Source organism: Triticum aestivum, chromosome 6B, assembly GCF_018294505.1.
Source record: "Triticum aestivum cultivar Chinese Spring chromosome 6B, IWGSC CS RefSeq v2.1, whole genome shotgun sequence".
Lineage (NCBI taxonomy): Eukaryota > Viridiplantae > Streptophyta > Magnoliopsida > Poales > Poaceae > Triticum > Triticum aestivum.
In genome coordinates this window covers 530,214,031-530,231,209 of record NC_057810.1, presented here as the reverse complement: position 1 = coordinate 530,231,209, position 17,179 = coordinate 530,214,031, and the positions used below count along the sequence as shown (strand labels likewise).

The 17,179-nt window shown below is 47.1% G+C and overlaps 1 protein-coding gene across 1 annotated transcript; it reads left to right on the top strand.

Moving 5' to 3' along the window:
• Positions 1-315: 315 nt before the first annotated feature.
• LOC123137819 (39S ribosomal protein L18, mitochondrial) lies at positions 316-1,110 on the top strand. The gene has a single exon (XM_044557666.1). It carries the CDS (start codon positions 409-411, stop codon positions 964-966), a length of 558 nt encoding a protein of 185 aa, XP_044413601.1. The 5' UTR covers positions 316-408; the 3' UTR covers positions 967-1,110.
• The last annotated feature ends 16,069 nt before the right edge of the window (positions 1,111-17,179 follow it).

Sequence of the window (17,179 nt, the reverse complement as noted above, 5' to 3'; positions counted from 1 at the left end):
TGTATGATTAAAATTATATGCCATGTCTTTGTTTTGTGATATGTGAAATTCATTTTGTGTTCAAAATGCAACAAATGACATGCGTCGGCTGCTCCTGCGCGCTGCATTTTAGCGCGCTGGTGAAGCTACGCGCGCGCTGCATTTTTTCGCGGCTGATGAAAACAACGCTGCAAACTAGTTTTTAGCGCGTCGCGCATTGGGCGACGGTTGGAGAAGCTCTAAGGTCGAGAATATAAAGTGGACTTATCTCGAAAATTGCGAAGTTGAGGTATCGGGCGTGTCATTTACACCCTTTTTGGGCTCTTCCAGTGGACGAGCATTTGGGCCCAGTATTGGATAAGGCGGCCTTCGGCTAGCTAAATCCCCACTCCTGCCATCCGCTCTTGCCCGGCTTCTCCCCACGCTCCCATGGCCGCCGTTTACCCCACCACGGCCGCCCTCCCAGCGCGCCACTCCCCTCCTTCCTTCCTCCGGCCGTCGTACCTGTCGTGGTCCGCCTCCATCACCCAGCACCGCGTCCCCTTCTCACCGCGCCTCGCTCTCTCGCCGCCACCGGCGGCCAATCGGCGGTCGTTCGTGATCCGAGCGGCTTGGACGCGGCGGTCGCGCGGCGAGTTGGACAAGAGCCCGAACCGCAAGTCGTGGAAGCAGCGCACGGACATGTACATGCGCCCGTTCCTGCTCAACGTCTTCTTCTCCAAGCGCTTCGTCCACGCCAAGGTCATGCACCGGGGCACCAGCAAGGTCATCGCCGTCGCCACCACCAACGCCAAGGACCTCAGGACCACGCTGCCGTCCCTCATAGACGACAACGCCTGCAGGACCATCGGTCGTCTCATAGCCGAGAGGTCCATGGACGCCGATGTCTTCGCAATGGCGTACGAGCCCAAGAAGAATGAGAGGATCGAGGGGAAGCTCGGGATTGTCATCGACACCATTAAGGAGTATGGCATCATCTTTGCATAGGCAAGTTCCAGTGTAGGAGAAGAAACAGTTGTTATGTGGAGTATTTCTTTAGTTTGATCCATGTAGCTGTTTTTGTTCAGCTTATCTTATACTGATGGTGATGATCTAGTAATAGCTTCTTCTGCTGTGCTGTTTGTCTTTTTATATTGGTGTTGCAATGCTATTTTAGTTGTAAAATTTCATAGGATATCCTTGGTTAGATTGTCCAGTGCGCAATATTATAGGGAAATGTTCATTGAAAACGCTAGTAAAACCCAGTTGACTAAATGCAAATCTTGCTGGAGCTATCCGATTTTGTCAAGTCTAATGTGGATGTGGGCAGATAATAACATTAAGCAGAACTATAACGAGCAAGTTATGGATCTGAACTGTTTAGGAGTAACGAGTAAATATCAGAAAGTACATTAAGCCTGAGTACATGTTTTTACCATGCTATTGTTGTTACTCATATTATATACTCCCTCCGTCCCGAAATACTTGTCGGAGAGATGGATAAAATTGGATGCATCTATAACTAAAATACGTCTAGATTCATCTATTTTTTCGACAAGTATTTCCGGACGGAGGGAGTACAAGTATAAGGAACATGTGGATTTGCAAGGAAATTAGAGATGCACACAAGTACTCCCTCCGTCCGGAAATACTTGTCCTCAAAATGGATAAAATGAATGTATCTATAACTAAAATGTGGCTTAGTAAGGTTGTATGTCTTTCAGCTTTATTTAGTTATCAGAAAATCGGTGAATGATTTCCATTGTTGTTTATGGTCTTCAAATTATAACTGAATGATTCAGACGTTGAGAGTTTTATTGCACGGCAACTATGTTCACTGTTGGTTAGCTGAAGTGCTGTCTCTCGTGTTCATCAAAATTATGTGTGTGGAACTGGAAGAAAGCGTATGGAACAATATGAAATTATCGAAGGCAATGATAAGGCGCTCCTCCTGTCTATATGAAACAAATGGTAGGTCCTTACTATGCTAGTACTTTTTGACTGCCTAAGTTTATCCATGTACTGGACAGTTAGTATTCAGTTATGTCTTGTGGCTCGTGTTTCATTCTACCAAGTTGAAATGTTTTCTCACGGGCTAGTGATTACAATTATCTGCCTACCAAGTCATCACCTGTGCTGATCCTACAAGAAATTTGACTTGTTTCTCCACAAGTTGCCCCAGTTGGTAAATGTCATGCTTTAGTGCTGAAACTAGCACTTTGACTAATTTCGGTACCATCTTGTCATATTTGCAGTGCACAGACACTATCCTGATTTGGAGCTTTCCTGCTTGGATGAAAGTACTTTCATCCTTGTGGAATTTTTGTTCAGAAGGAGCTATTGCTGCTGTGCAGTATTTTGAAAGGTCACTGTGCTAGTAGTCAGCATGAACAAATTCCCAGTTCCCTAATCTCCAAATTCATGTTAAGGAATCATGGCTGGTGAAACCTGCTCCCTGCTAGCTCATTTGTCTGAACTTTGCAGCCTCAGCACACTGGGCTGCCACCAATGCTGCTGCAGACGCAGTTTCAGCTGGGATCTTCTTGTCATCTCTTCCCTACTACTCCCTCAGTTCCACAATATAAGATTGTTTTTCAAGCTAATAATAATCATTAGCTTGTCTTTCGACTTGGTTGACTCAAACTTGTAATTTCCACTGATGTCTGATGCCTGCAACTATGGTAGCCAGTCTTGCAACTGGGAGGGGATGCAGCATCCTGGCAGTTTGGAGACCAAGAGAAGAAGTCGAGGATTCCCTAAAACCAAATTTGAGGATAAATAGCAGAAATGTTGTTACATTCCGGTCCTATCAGAGCATCTCCAACTGGAATGAGCTAATTTGGCCCCCACTTGGCCGTGAACAAGTCCGAACAGTGTTCAGGCATGTCCACTCTGAACCACCATTTGTCTGTATACACATTTGTGTCCCTACAAATTGCACAAGCATGTGATTGATGGAGATGAAGAGAGAAGAATGGGAGAAAATGGTCCGGGGTGGGCCGGTTATGACGTGGTGGGCTTTCTAGACATGGTAAAAAAAAATGCTATTTCCTCCCCGGATATGAGCCGGGTTTGGGGGTTTGTGGATGTTCGGACAAATGGGGGGTGGGGCGGATTTGGGGGCCTCTCTGTGGTTCTCTTCGTGCTTATCTACACTGAATTTTGCCGTCAAGATCCCTGTGGCTGGCAGCTCCTTCGCGTACCTCCGTGTCAAGCTGGGCGTCATCGTGGATTTCGTGCCCACGGCCAACGACACCTGCCTGCCGCCCACGACTGACGACCTCGTGGTGCTTGCCAAGCCGCTGCAACCGGTCGTTGCCTTCATCTCTAACTCCGGTGGGCAACATGGTGGTGCATGTCTATATTGTTCGATGAAATGCTTGAGAGATAAAGGGGCTTGAGAGAGAGAGAGGACTGGGGGATTTGGGGGCCTCTCTGTGGTTCTCTTCGTGCTTATCTATACTGAGGCCTCCTTTGGTTCATAGGGTAGGAAAATCATAGACATAGAAAAGTCATAGGAAATAAGATGACATGCATCTCAAATCCTATGAGTAGCAATAGGAAAAGGGATGTCCTTTGATTCACATCATAGGATTTTTTTCATTGAGTCTAGGCTAATGTTTATTTTCCTATGAAATGTGGAGGATAGGAAGAATTCCTCCATAGGCATAGGATTTCATTCCTACAAAACCAAAGGGCTCTCAAGGAATTTTTCCTTTCAAAATCCTATCCTATGAAATTCCTACAAAATTCCTTCAAACCAAAGGAGGCCTGAATTTCGCCGTCAAGATCCCTGTGGCTGGCAGCTCCTTCGCGTACCTCCGTGTCAAGCTGGGCGTCATAGCGGATTTCGTGCCCACGGCCAACGACACCTGCCTGCCGCCCACGGCTGACGACCTTGTGGTGCTTGCCAAGCCGCCGCAGCCGGTCGTTGCCTTCATCTCTAACTCCGGTGGGCAGCATGGTGGTGCATGTCTATATTGTTCGATGAAATGCTTGAGAGATAAAGGGGCTTGAGAGAGAGGACTGTTGATGATGACATGTGGGCCTGGCGGTCTAGTGGTCAACCAAACAGAGTTGACCTTGTGGTGCCACGTGGACCTGACTGGGGCCATCGTTGTCATAATGCCCAGTCGGACACTAACTCGAAGTGGTAGTTTTTAAGGCAAAAGTTGAATAATGATAGTTTTAGGGGCGTTTTTTTAGGGAATACCATCATGGCTTACTTTATTGATTTGGCATAATGATTACATTGTTTGCGAGGGCAAAAACAAGAAAGTTAGGAGGTTCATCAACCCAATTACAAGATACATTATTATCAAAAGCAAATTTAACTAAACTATGGGCAACCTCATTCACCTCTCGCACACAATGAAGATAATGAACCGAGCCTATCATCCCAGCCATGATGAAGCATTTTCCATAGATCGTCGATGCTTCATTCCAGATACTTTCCTGACCCGTGCACGCAGAAATAACTTCCATAGAGTCAGATTCAATTTCTATGGAATGGAACCCTAGTGAGTTTGCTAGTGCCGGCCGGACCCTCTTTCATTGCCATTGATTCTGTTGTATGAACATCAGTAACGTGGGGAGGTTGAGAACATGCCGCCGCCAAGAAAACACCACTAGCATCTCTGTTAACGGCTCCAGTCGATCCTTTTCCCTCGTCAACATGAAAAGATGCATCCACATTGACTTTAACTGTTTTGTGGGAAGGTCTCTTCCACTTCATCCTTGTTCGATCAATAGAGATATTCCTTGCATTTCTTGGTCTATGGTGATTTAGACATATGGCTCGAACCGCCATCGCCCATCTAATTGTATTAGGAGTTTTATCATGGTGAGTTTGCTCCCGCCGCATCCATCAGAGATACCAGCAAGCCGTTGAGATCCCCTCCTTGACTCCTATACTTGGCATATTTGGCATGGGGCTGTCCGGGAGGTGTAAAATGCCAGTTCACATTCAAATAGCAGGTGCAAGACATCTTCCGCGCCCTCTGAACATATGTGACATTGTCCAATACTGCAACATGTCTATTTGCCAGAATTGTTTTTCTTTTCCTGATAGTTTTGGGGGCGGTTGCCTGAATTGTGGTAGTTTTGCGTTATATGCTCAACTGATCGCATACAACTGGCTACTTTATAACTTGTCCACAACGGTGGACGACTAGTTCAACTACAACACCTTGGTCTGCATGGCTGCGAATAACGTGATCAATGCGGCCATGGCGACCAAGACGTATGCTCTCTTCATCTTGGTGTTGGTACATCTACTGATCGATAGATGTGCTAGATACATGTTCAACTGTCGCGTGTCTATTTGCATATGCTAGTTAATTCTGGTAAGGGGTAAGCTTGTGTCATGATGCTATTCTGGATTTAAATAACGGAGATTACTAATTATCACAACACATATGTTGCACTCAGTAAAGAAAAAGTCACAGTACAGGTGTGGATTGACTAGGCACCATGCATGCATGGCTCTGTTTTTAGCTACTCCCTGAAGCTTCGCACGCCTGGTGGAGCAGGGAACAGAGACGCCGTACGTGGCTTTCTGCATTGACCGTGCCAACGGTTAGCTCATATATATGGGATAAGATAAAAACATGTCTGGGCGGGCCATCCACATTTAGCCCCCCACCACATGCAAGTACTGAAGAATGAAGATAGTGCTGGCTGCTGGTACTATTAATTTCAGAGAGCCAAGATAAGAAACACCTTGCCTGGTCAACCAACGATCAACCCCAGCTAATTAGATAGGAATATATATGACGGTGACGCATGCATGCCCGGCGCCACTCCGCGGCAGCGTTGTCACAATCTGGCCATGAGTGACACTACGCTATCTCGACGGCACTGCAATAAGTCGTCTTTTCTTTCCTTTTCTTTTCGTGAGGATGATGATTTTTTATGTTTGCTTCTATGTCGAAGAACACGAGCTGAAGCGTCTGATACCTGCAGTCTGCTAGAATTTGCATCAACATATTTTATGCACAACTAGGCCGTCAGGTACGTAAAGACCGATTCCTTGAGAGTAGACAAAGATGCAGAATGGCCGTTTTGCTCGTGTATATAGCACCGATCCGATCCGAGATCCGTGAGAAAGAGTTGCCACCACTCTGATCTTTCTACGGTCGGTGTTGGGATTGAACAAATCAGCTGCCTGCGCTCGTCGCGCGGGCACAATCCAGGAACCTGCCCCAGAACGAGAGTTCTTCATGCACACGCGTGCTGAGCTCTCACCACGTACGGAGACACGACCGCCCGGGGTCGAGCTAGCACAAGAAACCCACGGGCGGAAGCTATCTAGCGCCGCAACATTTCCACGCGTGCGACGTGACGATCGCCTGGCAGTAATTTTCTGCACTCCCGCCTACGTCTCTATACGAAAGACACTGTTCGTCGCGCCCGTTCCACCGTAGCCAGGACTATATTGCTCAGGACTTGTACTAGAAATGTTGGAAGAGTGTGCGTGAGAGTGACACACGTCGGTCGCCGGAAGGTTCCGCCGCCGCTGAAGCGTACGTACGTGGAGGCAGGCAAGATCGCGCGCTGATCATCTTCACGCACACGCAAAATTCAGTTCCATCGCGGCCCGTGTCGGGGGCACCGGGGCAGCCGTTGCGCCATTCGCCTGCGCTGCGTGCGTGCGTGCGCGCACACGCATGCAGCCGATCGAGGACGGACGGACACGGCTCTAACGAATGGAACGGCCTCTGGATCATGGCGAGCTACCAAGTACGAGTGGCGCAGCTCCTGCAAGACGTCTTTCTCGTCGGTTTAATTGCGTGGAATGGATATTGGGTCGTCGTCTCCAGGCAGCTACTTGGCCGTTTTTTTTTTTGGAGCTGCAGCTACTTGGCCATTTATCGCAGACAATAGAGACCAAAATGAGCAAGTAATCCCGAAAGACTATATATATATATATATATGGTGTAGTAATACGCACGTCGGCACGTGCCGCCTCACCTCTACTTAGTACACTCCGTACATCCAAGGGCAGAAGACCGAAACATGTCGTTTAGCTCGACGAACCCGAAGACAAGGGTGCTCTCTCGCCCCGAGCAGAGAGGGCGCGCATGGAGGAAGCCATGGACAAGTTAGATCTCACCGAAGAGGAGGCAACACCACTGGTTCTGGACGACGATGACAGCGGGTCAAGGCAATTTTGGGCGATCGCAGGCAAGGTCTTGCACCGGAACTTACTGCATATCCAGACGATCGCCAATGCGTTGCGCCCGGCATGGGGAAACCCTAGAGGATTGGTGTTCCGCCCGGCGGGTGAGAACATGTTCATAGCAGAGTTTGAGTCCCAACGTGATCGCGATCGCGTATGGGAGGGATCGCCGTGGCATATAAGTAAGCACGCAGTTGTTCTCACGGAATTCAAAGAGTGTATGCGGCCATCTGAGCTGCAGTTTGAGAAACTTTAGATTTGGGACAATTTGGGTCAGGATCCCAAATCTGCCTTTCAATTTGCGGAATGATGCGAGGGGAAAAGCAGTGGCCAAACAAATTGATAAGAACGCATCCTCAGTGCAATTCGACCCTGTTGGTGGGTACCTTCGAGCTAGGGTTACTATTGATGTAAGGAAACCTCTACGCAGGTGGATCTTAATTGATTCTGCAGCAAGAGGTAGGAGGGACTGGTATGATATTCAGTATGAGCAAGTACCAAATTTATGTTTCTCATGCGGGCGACTGGGACATTCTGACCTTCATTGTCCGACTCCTGGCTCGCGTGATGAAAACGGGGAGCTACCTTTTAAATCAAGCCCGAGAGCGCCAGAGGAGAAGAGAAAAGGGTGTATCTAATGATAGCTCGTTGATAACCCACAAGTGCAGGAGATCGCAACAACTTTTGAGGGTAAAGTATTCAACCCAAATTTATTGATTCGACACAAGGGGAGCCAAAGAATATTCTTGAGTATTAGCAGTCGAGTTGTCAATTCAACCACACCTGGATAACTTAGTATCTGCAGCAAAGTATTTAGTATCAAAGTAGTATGATAGTAATGGTAACGGTGGCAAAAGGTAAAGATAGTAGTAGCAATATTTTTGGTGTTTTGTAGTAGTTGTAACAGCAGCAACGGAAAAGTAAATAAGCGAAGAACAATATGTGAAAAGCTCGTAGGCAATGGATCAGTGATGGATAATTATGCCGGATGCGATTCCTCATGTAATAGCTATAACATGGGGTGACACAGAACTAGCTCCAGTTCATCAATGTAATGTAGGCATGTATTCCGTAAATAGTCATACATGTTGGGGAACGTTGCAGAAAATAAAAAAATTCTACGCTTCACCAAGATCAATCTATGGAGTCATCTAGCAACGAGAGAGAGGAGTGCATCTACATACCCTTGTAGATCGCGAGTGGAAGCGTTCAAGAGAACAGAGTTGAGGGAGTCGTACTCGTCGTGATCCAAATCACCGGAGATCCTAGCGCCGAACGGACGGCACCTCCGCGTTCAACACACGTACGGTTGTGAAGACGTCTCCTCCTTCTTGATCCAGCAAGGGGGAGGGAGAGGTTGATGGAGATCCAGCAGCACAACGGCGTGGTGGTGGAAGTAGCGGTGATCTCGGCAGGGCTTCGCCAAGCTCAGCGAGAGGGAGAGGTGGTGCGGAGGGAGAGGGAGGCGCCAGGAGCAGGGGTGCGCAACCCTCCCTCCCCCCTCTTTATATAGGGGCCCTGGGGGGGGGGCGCCGGCCCCCTAGAGATTGGATCTCAAGGGGGGGCAGCCAAGGGGGTGGCTTGCCCCCCAAGCCAAGTGCCCCCCCCCACCCCTAGGGTTTCCAACCCTAGGCGCAGGGGGGCCCAAGGAGGGCGCACCAGCCCACCAGGGGCTGGTTCCCTTCCCGACTTCAGCCCATGGGGCCCTCCGGGATAGGTGGCCCCACCCGGTGGACCCCCGGGACCCTTCCGGTGGTCCCGGTATAATACCGGTGACCCCCGAAACTTTCCCGCTGGCCGAAACTGGACTTCCTATATACAATTCTTTACCTCCGGACCATTCTGAAACTCCTCGTGACGTCCGAGATCTCATCCGGGACTCCGAACAACTTTTGGGTTACCGCATACTAATATCTCTACAACCCTAGCGTCACCGAACCTTAAGTGTGTAGACCCTACGGGTTCGGGAGATATGCAGACATGACCGAGACGACTCACCGGTCAATAACCAACAGCGGGATCTGGATACCCATGTTGGCTCCCACATGCTCCTCGATGATCTCATCGGATGAACCACGATGTCGAGGATTCAAGTAATCCCGTATACAATTCCCTTTGTCAATCGGTACGTTACTTGCCCGAGATTCGATTGTCGGTATCCCAATACCTCGGTCAATCTCGTTACCGGCAAGTCACTTTACTCGTACCGTAATGCATAATCCCGTGACCAAACACTTGGTCACATTGAGCTCATTATGATGATGCATTACCGAGTGGGCCCAGAGATACCTCTCCGTCATACGGAGTGACAAATCCCAGTCTTGATCCGTGTCAACCCAACAGATACTTTCAGGGATACCTGTAGTATACCTTTATAGTCACCCAGTTACGTTGTGACGTTTGGTACACCCAAAGCACTCCTACGGTATCTGGGAGTTACACGATCTCATGGTCTAAGGAAATGATACTTGACATTGGAAAAGCTCTAGCAAACGAACTACACGATCTTGTGCTATGCTTAGGATTGGGTCTTGTCCGTCACATCATTCTCCTAATGATGTGATCCCGTTATCAACGACATCCAATGTCCATAGTCAGGAAACCATGACTATCTGTTGATCAACGAGCTAGTCAACTGAGGCTTACTAGGGACATGCTGTGGTCTATTTATTCACACATGTATTACGATTTCTGGATAACACAATTATAGCATGAATACTAGACAATTATCATGAACAAGGAAATATAATAATAATCATATTATTATTGCCTCTAGGGCATATTTCCAACAGTCTCCCACTTGCACTAGAGTCAATAATCTAGTTACATTGTGATGAATCGAACACCCATAGAGTTCTGGTGTTGATCATGTTTTGCTCGCGGAAGAGGTTTAGTCAACGGATCTGCGACATTCAGATCCGTATGCACTTTGCCAATATCTATGTCTCCATCTTGAACATTTTCACGAATGGAGTTGAAGTGATGCTTGATGTGCCTGGTCTTCTTGTGAAACCTGGGCTCCTTGGCAAGGGCAATAGCTCCAGTGTTGTCACAGAAGAGGGTGACTGGCCCCGACACATTGGGTATGACTCCTAGATCGGTGATGAACTCCTTCATCCAGATTGCTTCATGCGCTGCCTCCGAGGCTGCCATGTACTCCGCTTCACACGTAGATCCCGCCACGACGCTCTGCTTGCAACTGCACCAGCTTACTGCCCCTCCATTCAAAATATACATGTATCCGGTTTGTGACTTAGAGTCATCCAGATCTGTGTCGAAGCTAGCATCGACGTAACCCTTTACGACGAGCCCTTCGTCACCTCCATAAACGAGAAACATATCCTTAGTCCTTTTTAGGTACTTCAGGATATTCTTGACCGCTGTCCAGTGTTCCATGCCGGGATTACTTTGGTACCTTCCTACCAAACTTGCGGCAAGATTTACATCAGGTCTGGTACACAGCATGGCATACATGATAGACCCTATGGCTGAGGCATAGGGGACGACACTCATCTGTTCTCTATCTTCTGCCGTGGTCAGACATTGAGCCGAGCTCAATTTCACACCTTGCAACACAGGCAAGAACCCCTTCTTGGACTGATCCATATCGAACTTCTTCAATATCTTATCAAGGTATGTGCTTTGTGAAAGACCTATGAGGCGTCTCGATCTATCTCTATAGATCTTGATGCCTAATATGTAAGCAGCTTCTCCAAGGTCCTTCATTGAAAAACACTTATTCAAGTAGGCCTTAATGCTGTCCAAAAGTTCTATATCATTTCCCATCAAAAGTATGTCATGCACATATAATATGAGAAATGCTATAGAGCTCCCACTCACTTTCTTGTAAACGCAGGCTTCTCCATAAGTCTGCATAAACCCAAACGCTTTGATCATCTCATCAAAGAGAATGTTCCAACTCTGAGATGCTTGCACCAGCCCATACATGGATCGCTGGAGCTTGCATACCTTGTTAGCATTCTCAGGATCGACAAAACCTTCCGGCTACATCATATACAGTTCTTCCTTAAGATAGCCGTTAAGGAATGCTGTTTTGACGCCCATTTGCCATATCTCATAATCATAGTATGCGGCAATTGCTAACATGATTCGGACGGACTTCAGCTTTGCTACGGGAGAGAAAGTCTCATCGTAGTCAACCCCTTGAATTTGCTGATAACCCTTAGCGACAAGTCGAGCTTTATAGATGGTAACATTACCATACGCGTCCGTCTTCTTCTTAAAGATCCATTTATTTTCTATCGCTCGCCGATCATCGGGCAAGTCTGTCAAAGTCCATACTTTGTTTTCATACATGGATCCTATCTTGGATTGCATGGCTTCAAGCCATTTGTTGGAATCTGGGCCCGCCATCGCTTCTTCATAGTTCAAAGGTTCACCGTTGTCTAACAACATGATTTCCAGGACAGGGTTGCCATACCACTCTGGTGTGGAACGTGTCCTTGTGGGCCTACGAAGTTCAGTAGCAACTTGATCCGAAGTACCTTGATCATCATCATTAATTTCCTCTCCAGTCGGTGTATGCACCACAGGAACATTTTCCTGAGCTGCACTACTTTCCGGTTCAAGAGGTAGTACTTCATCGAGTTCTACTTTCCTCCCACTTACTTCTTTGAGAGAAACTCTTTCTCCAGAAAGGACCCGTTCTTGGCAACAAAGATCTTGCCTTCGGATCTAAGGTAGAAGGTATACCCAATGGTTTACTTAGGGTATCCTATGAAGACGCATTTTTCCGACTTGGGTTCGAGCTTTTCAGGTTGAAGTTTCTTGACATAAGCATCGCATCCCCAAACTTTTAGAAACGACAGCTTAGGTTTCTTCCCAAACCATAATTCATACGGTGTCATCTCAACGGATTTAAACGGTGCCCTATTTAAAGTGAATGTAGCTGTCTCTAGAGCGTATCCCCAAAATGATAGCGGTAAATCGGTGAGTGACATCATAGATCGCACCATATCCAATAGAGTGCGATTACGACGTTCGGACACACCGTTACGCTGAGGTGTTCCAGGCGGTGTGAGTTGTGAAACGATTCCACATTTCCTTAAGTGCGTACCAAATTCGTGACTTAAATATTCTCCTCCACGATCTGATCGTAAGAACTTTATTTTTCGGTCATGTTGATTCTCTACCTCATTCTGAAATTCCTTGAACTTTTCAAAGGTCTCAGACTTGTGTTTCATCAAGTAGACATACCCATATCTACTTAAGTCATCAGTGAGAGTGAGAACATAACGATAGCCTCCGCGAGCCTCAACGCTCATTGGACCGCACACATCAGTAAGTATAATTTCCAATAAGTTGGTTGCTCGCTCCATTGTTCCGGAGAACGGAGTTTTGGTCATTTTGCCCATGAGGCATGGTTCGCATGTGTCAAATGATTCATAATCGAGAGACTCTAAAAGTCCATCAGCATGGAGCTTCTTCATGCGCTTGACACCAATGTGACCAAGGCGGCAGTGCCACAAGTATGTGGTACTATCGTTATCAACCTTACATCTTTTGGTATTCACACTATGAATATGTATAACATCACGTTCGAGATTCATCAAGAATAAACCATTGACCAGCGGGGCATGACCATAAAACATATCTCTCATATAAATAGAACAACCATTATTCTCGGATTTAAATGAGTAGCCATCTCATATTAAACGAGATCCAGATACAATGTTCATACTCAAAGCTGGCACTAAATAACAATTATTGAGGTTTAAAACTAATCCCGTAGGTAAATGTAGAGGTAGCGTGCCGACGGCAATCACATCAACCTTGGAACCATTCCCGACGCGCATCATCACCTCGTCCTTCGCCAGTCTCTGCTTATTCCGCAGCTCCTGCTTTGAGTTACAAATATGAGCAACCGCACCGGTATCAAATACCCAGGAGCTACTACAAGTACGGGTAAGGTACACATCAATTACATGTATATCACATATACCTTTAGTGTTGCCGGCCTTCTTGTCCGCTAAGTATTTGGGGCAGTTCCGCTTCCAGTGTCCCTTTCCCTTGCAATAAAAGCACTCAGTCTTAGGTTTGGGTCCATTCTTTGGCTTCTTCCTGGCAACTGGTTTACCGGGCGCGGCAACTCCCTTGCCGTCCTTCTTGAAGTTCTTCTTACCCTTGCCTTTCTTGAAACTAGTGGTTTTATTGACCATCAACACTTGATGCTCCTTTTTGATTTCTACCTCTGATTTCAGCATTGAAAATACTTCACGGATAGTTTTCACCATCCCCTGCATATTGTAGTTCATCACAAGCTAGGTGGGAGCGACTGAAGGATTCTGTCAATGACCGCCTCATCCGGGAGGTTAATGTCCAGCTGGGACAAGCGGTTGTGCAACCTAGACATTTTGAGTATGTGCTCACTGACAGAACTATTTTCCTCCATCTTACAACTGTAGAACTTGTCGGAGACTTCATATCTCTCGACCCGGGCATGAGCTTGGAAAACCATTTTCAGCTCTTCGAACATCTCATATGCTCTGTGTTGCTCAAAACGCTTTTGGAGCCCCGGTTCTAAGCTGTAAAGCATGCCGCACTGAACGAGGGAGTAATCATCAACACGTGACTGCCAAGCGTTCATAACGTCTTGGTTCTCTGGGATGGGTGCTTCACCTAGCAGTCCTTCTAGGACATATGCTTTCTTGGCAGCTATGAGGATGATCCTCAGGTTCCGGACCCAGTCCGAATAGTTGCTGCCATCATCTTTCAGCTTGGTTTTCTCTAGGAACGCGTTGAAGTTGAGGTTGACATGAGCGTTGGCCATTTGATCTACAAGACATTTTTGCAAAGGTTTTTAGACTAAGTTCATGATAATTAAGTGCATCTAATCAAATTATTTAATAAACTCCCACTCAAATTAGACATCCATCTAGTCATCTAAGTGATACATGATCCGAGTCAACTAGGCCGTGTCCGATCATCACATGAGACGGACTAGTCATCATCGGTGAACATCTTCATGTTGATCGTATCTTCCATACAACTCATGTTCGACCTTTCGGTCTCTTGTGTTCCGAGGCCATGTCTGTACATGCTAGGCTCGTCAAGTTAACCTAAGTGTTTTGCATGTGTAAATTTTTCTTACGCCCGTTGTATGTGGATGTTGGAATCTATCACACCCGATCATCACGTGGTGCTTCGAAACAACGAACTTTCGCAACGGCGCACAGTTAGGGGGAACACTTTCTTGAAATTATTATGAGGGATCATCTTATTTACTACCGTCGTTCTAAGCAAATAAGATGCAAAAACATGATAAACATCACATGCAATCAAATAGTGACATGTTATGGCCAATATCATATAGCTCCTTTGATCTCCATCTTTGGGGCACCATGATCTTAATCGTCACTGGCATGACACCATGATCTCCATGATCATGATCTTCCTCGTCGTGTCTCCATGAAGTTGCTCGCCAACTATTACTTCTACTACTATGGCTAACAGTTTAGCAATAAAGTAAAGTAATTACATGGCGTTTAATCATTGACACGCAGGTCATACAATAATTAAGACAACTCCTATGGCTCCTGCCGGTTGTCATACTCATCGACATGCAAGTCGTGATTCCTGTTACAAGAACATGATCTCATACATCACATATATATCATTCATCACAACTTTTGGCCATATCACATCACAAGGCATATGCTGCAAAAACAAGTTAGACGTCCTCTAATTGTTGTTGCATGTTTTTACGTGGCTGCAATAGGCTTCTAGCAAGAAAGTTTCTTACCTACGTGAAAGCTACAATGTGATATGCCAATTTCTATTTACCCTTCATAAGGACCCTTTTCATCGAATCCGATCCGACTAAAGTGGGAGAGACAGACACCCGCTAGCCACCTTATGCAACTAGTGCATGTCAGTCGGTGGAACCTATCTCACGTAAGCGTATGTGTAAGGTCGGTCCGGGCCGCTTCATCCCACGATGCCGCCGAAACAAGATAAGACTGGTAGTGGCAAGAAAATTGACAACATCTACGCCCACAACAAATTCGTGTTCTACTCGTGCAAAGAAACTACGCATAGACCTAGCTCATGATGCCACTGTTGGGGAACGTTGCAGGAAAAAAAATCTACGCTTCAGCAAGATCAATCTATGGAGTCATCTAGCAACGAGAGAGAGGAGTGCATCTACATACCCTTGTAGATCGCGAGTGGAAGCGTTCAAGAGAACGGGGTTGAGGGAGTCGTACTCGTCGTGATCCAAATCACCGGAGATCCTAGCGCCGAACGGACGGCACCTCCGCGTTCAACACACGTACGGTTGGGAAGACGTCTCCTCCTTCTTGATCCAGCAAGGGGGAGGGAGAGGTTGATGGAGATCCAACAGCACAACGGCGTGGTGGTGGAAGTAGCGGTGATCTCGGCAGGGCTTCGCCAAGCTCAGCGAGAGGGAGAGGTGGTGCAGAGGGAGAGGGAGGCGCCAGGAGCAGGGGTGCGCAGCCCTCCCTCCCCCCCTCTTTATATAGGGGCCCTGGGGGGGCACCGGCCCCCTAGAGATTGGATCTCAAGGGGGGCGGCGACCAAGGGGGTGGCTTGCCCCCCAAGCCAAGTGGGCCCCCACCCCTAGGGTTTCCAACCCTAGGCGCAGGGGGGCCAAGGGGGGCGTACCAGCCCACCAGGGGCTGGTTCCCTTCCCCACTTCAGCCCATGGGGCCCTTCGGGATAGGTGGCCCCACCCGGTGGACCCCCGGGACCCTTCGGTGGTCCCGGTACAATACCGGTGACCCCCGAAACTTTCCCGATGGCCGAAATTGGACTTCCTATATACAATTCTTTACCTCCGGACCATTCCGGAACTCCTCGTGACATTCGAGATCTCATCCGGGACTCTGAACAACTTTTGGGTTACCGCATACTAATATCTCTACAACCCTAGCATCACCGAACCTTAAGTGTGTAGACCCTACGGGTTCGGGAGATATGCAGACATGACCGAGACGACTCTCCGGTCAATAACCAACAGCGGGATCTGGATACCCATGTTGGCTCCCACATGCTCCTCGATGATCTCATCGGATGAACCATGATGTCGAGGATTCAAGTAATCCCGTATACAATTCCATTTGTCAATCGGTACGTTACTTGCCCGAGATTCAATCATCGGTATCCCAATACCTCGTTCAATCTCGTTACCGGCAAGTCACTTTACTCGTACCGTAATGCATGATCCTGTGACCAAACACTTGGTCACATTGAGCTCATTATGATGATGCATTACCAAGTGGGCCCAGAGATACCTCTCCATCATACAGAGTGACAAATCCCAGTCTCGATCCGTGTCAACCCAACAGATACTTTCGGGGATACCTGTAGTATACCTTTATAGTCACCCAGTTACGTTGTGATGTTTGGTACACCCAAAGCACTCCTACGGTATCCGGGAGTTACACGATCTCATGGTATAAGGAAATGATACTTGACATTGGAAAAGCTCTAGCAAACGAACTACACGATCTTGTGCTATGCTTAGGATTGGGTCTTGTCCATCACATCATTCTCCTAATGATGTGATCCCGTTATCAACGACATCCAATGTCCATATTCAGGAAACCATGACTATCTGTTGATCAACGAGCTAGTCAACTAGAGGCTTACTAGGGACATGTTATGGTCTATTTATTCACACATGTATTACAATTTCCGGATAACACAATTATAGCATGAATAATAGACAATTATCATGAACAAGGAAATATAATAACAATCATTTTATTATTGCCTCTAGGGCATATTTCCAACAATACGTGCTTATGGAAAATAACCTGCATGACATCTTTTGTCCTACCCTCCCGTGACAGCGGGGTCCTAGTGGAAACTAGGGGATATTAAGGCCTCCTTTTAATAGAGAACCGGACCAAAGCATTAGCACATAGTGACTACATGAACTCCTCAAACTACGGTCATCACCGAGAAGTATCCCGATTATTCTCACTTCGGGGTTGTCGGATCATAACACATAATAGGTGATTATAGACTTGCAAGATAGGATCAAGAACACACATATAT

Coding starts and splice junctions, on each gene's coding strand:
- LOC123137819 (XM_044557666.1), top strand. CDS start 409: ATGGCCGCCGTTTACCCCACCACGGCCGCCCTCCCAGCGCGCCACTCC.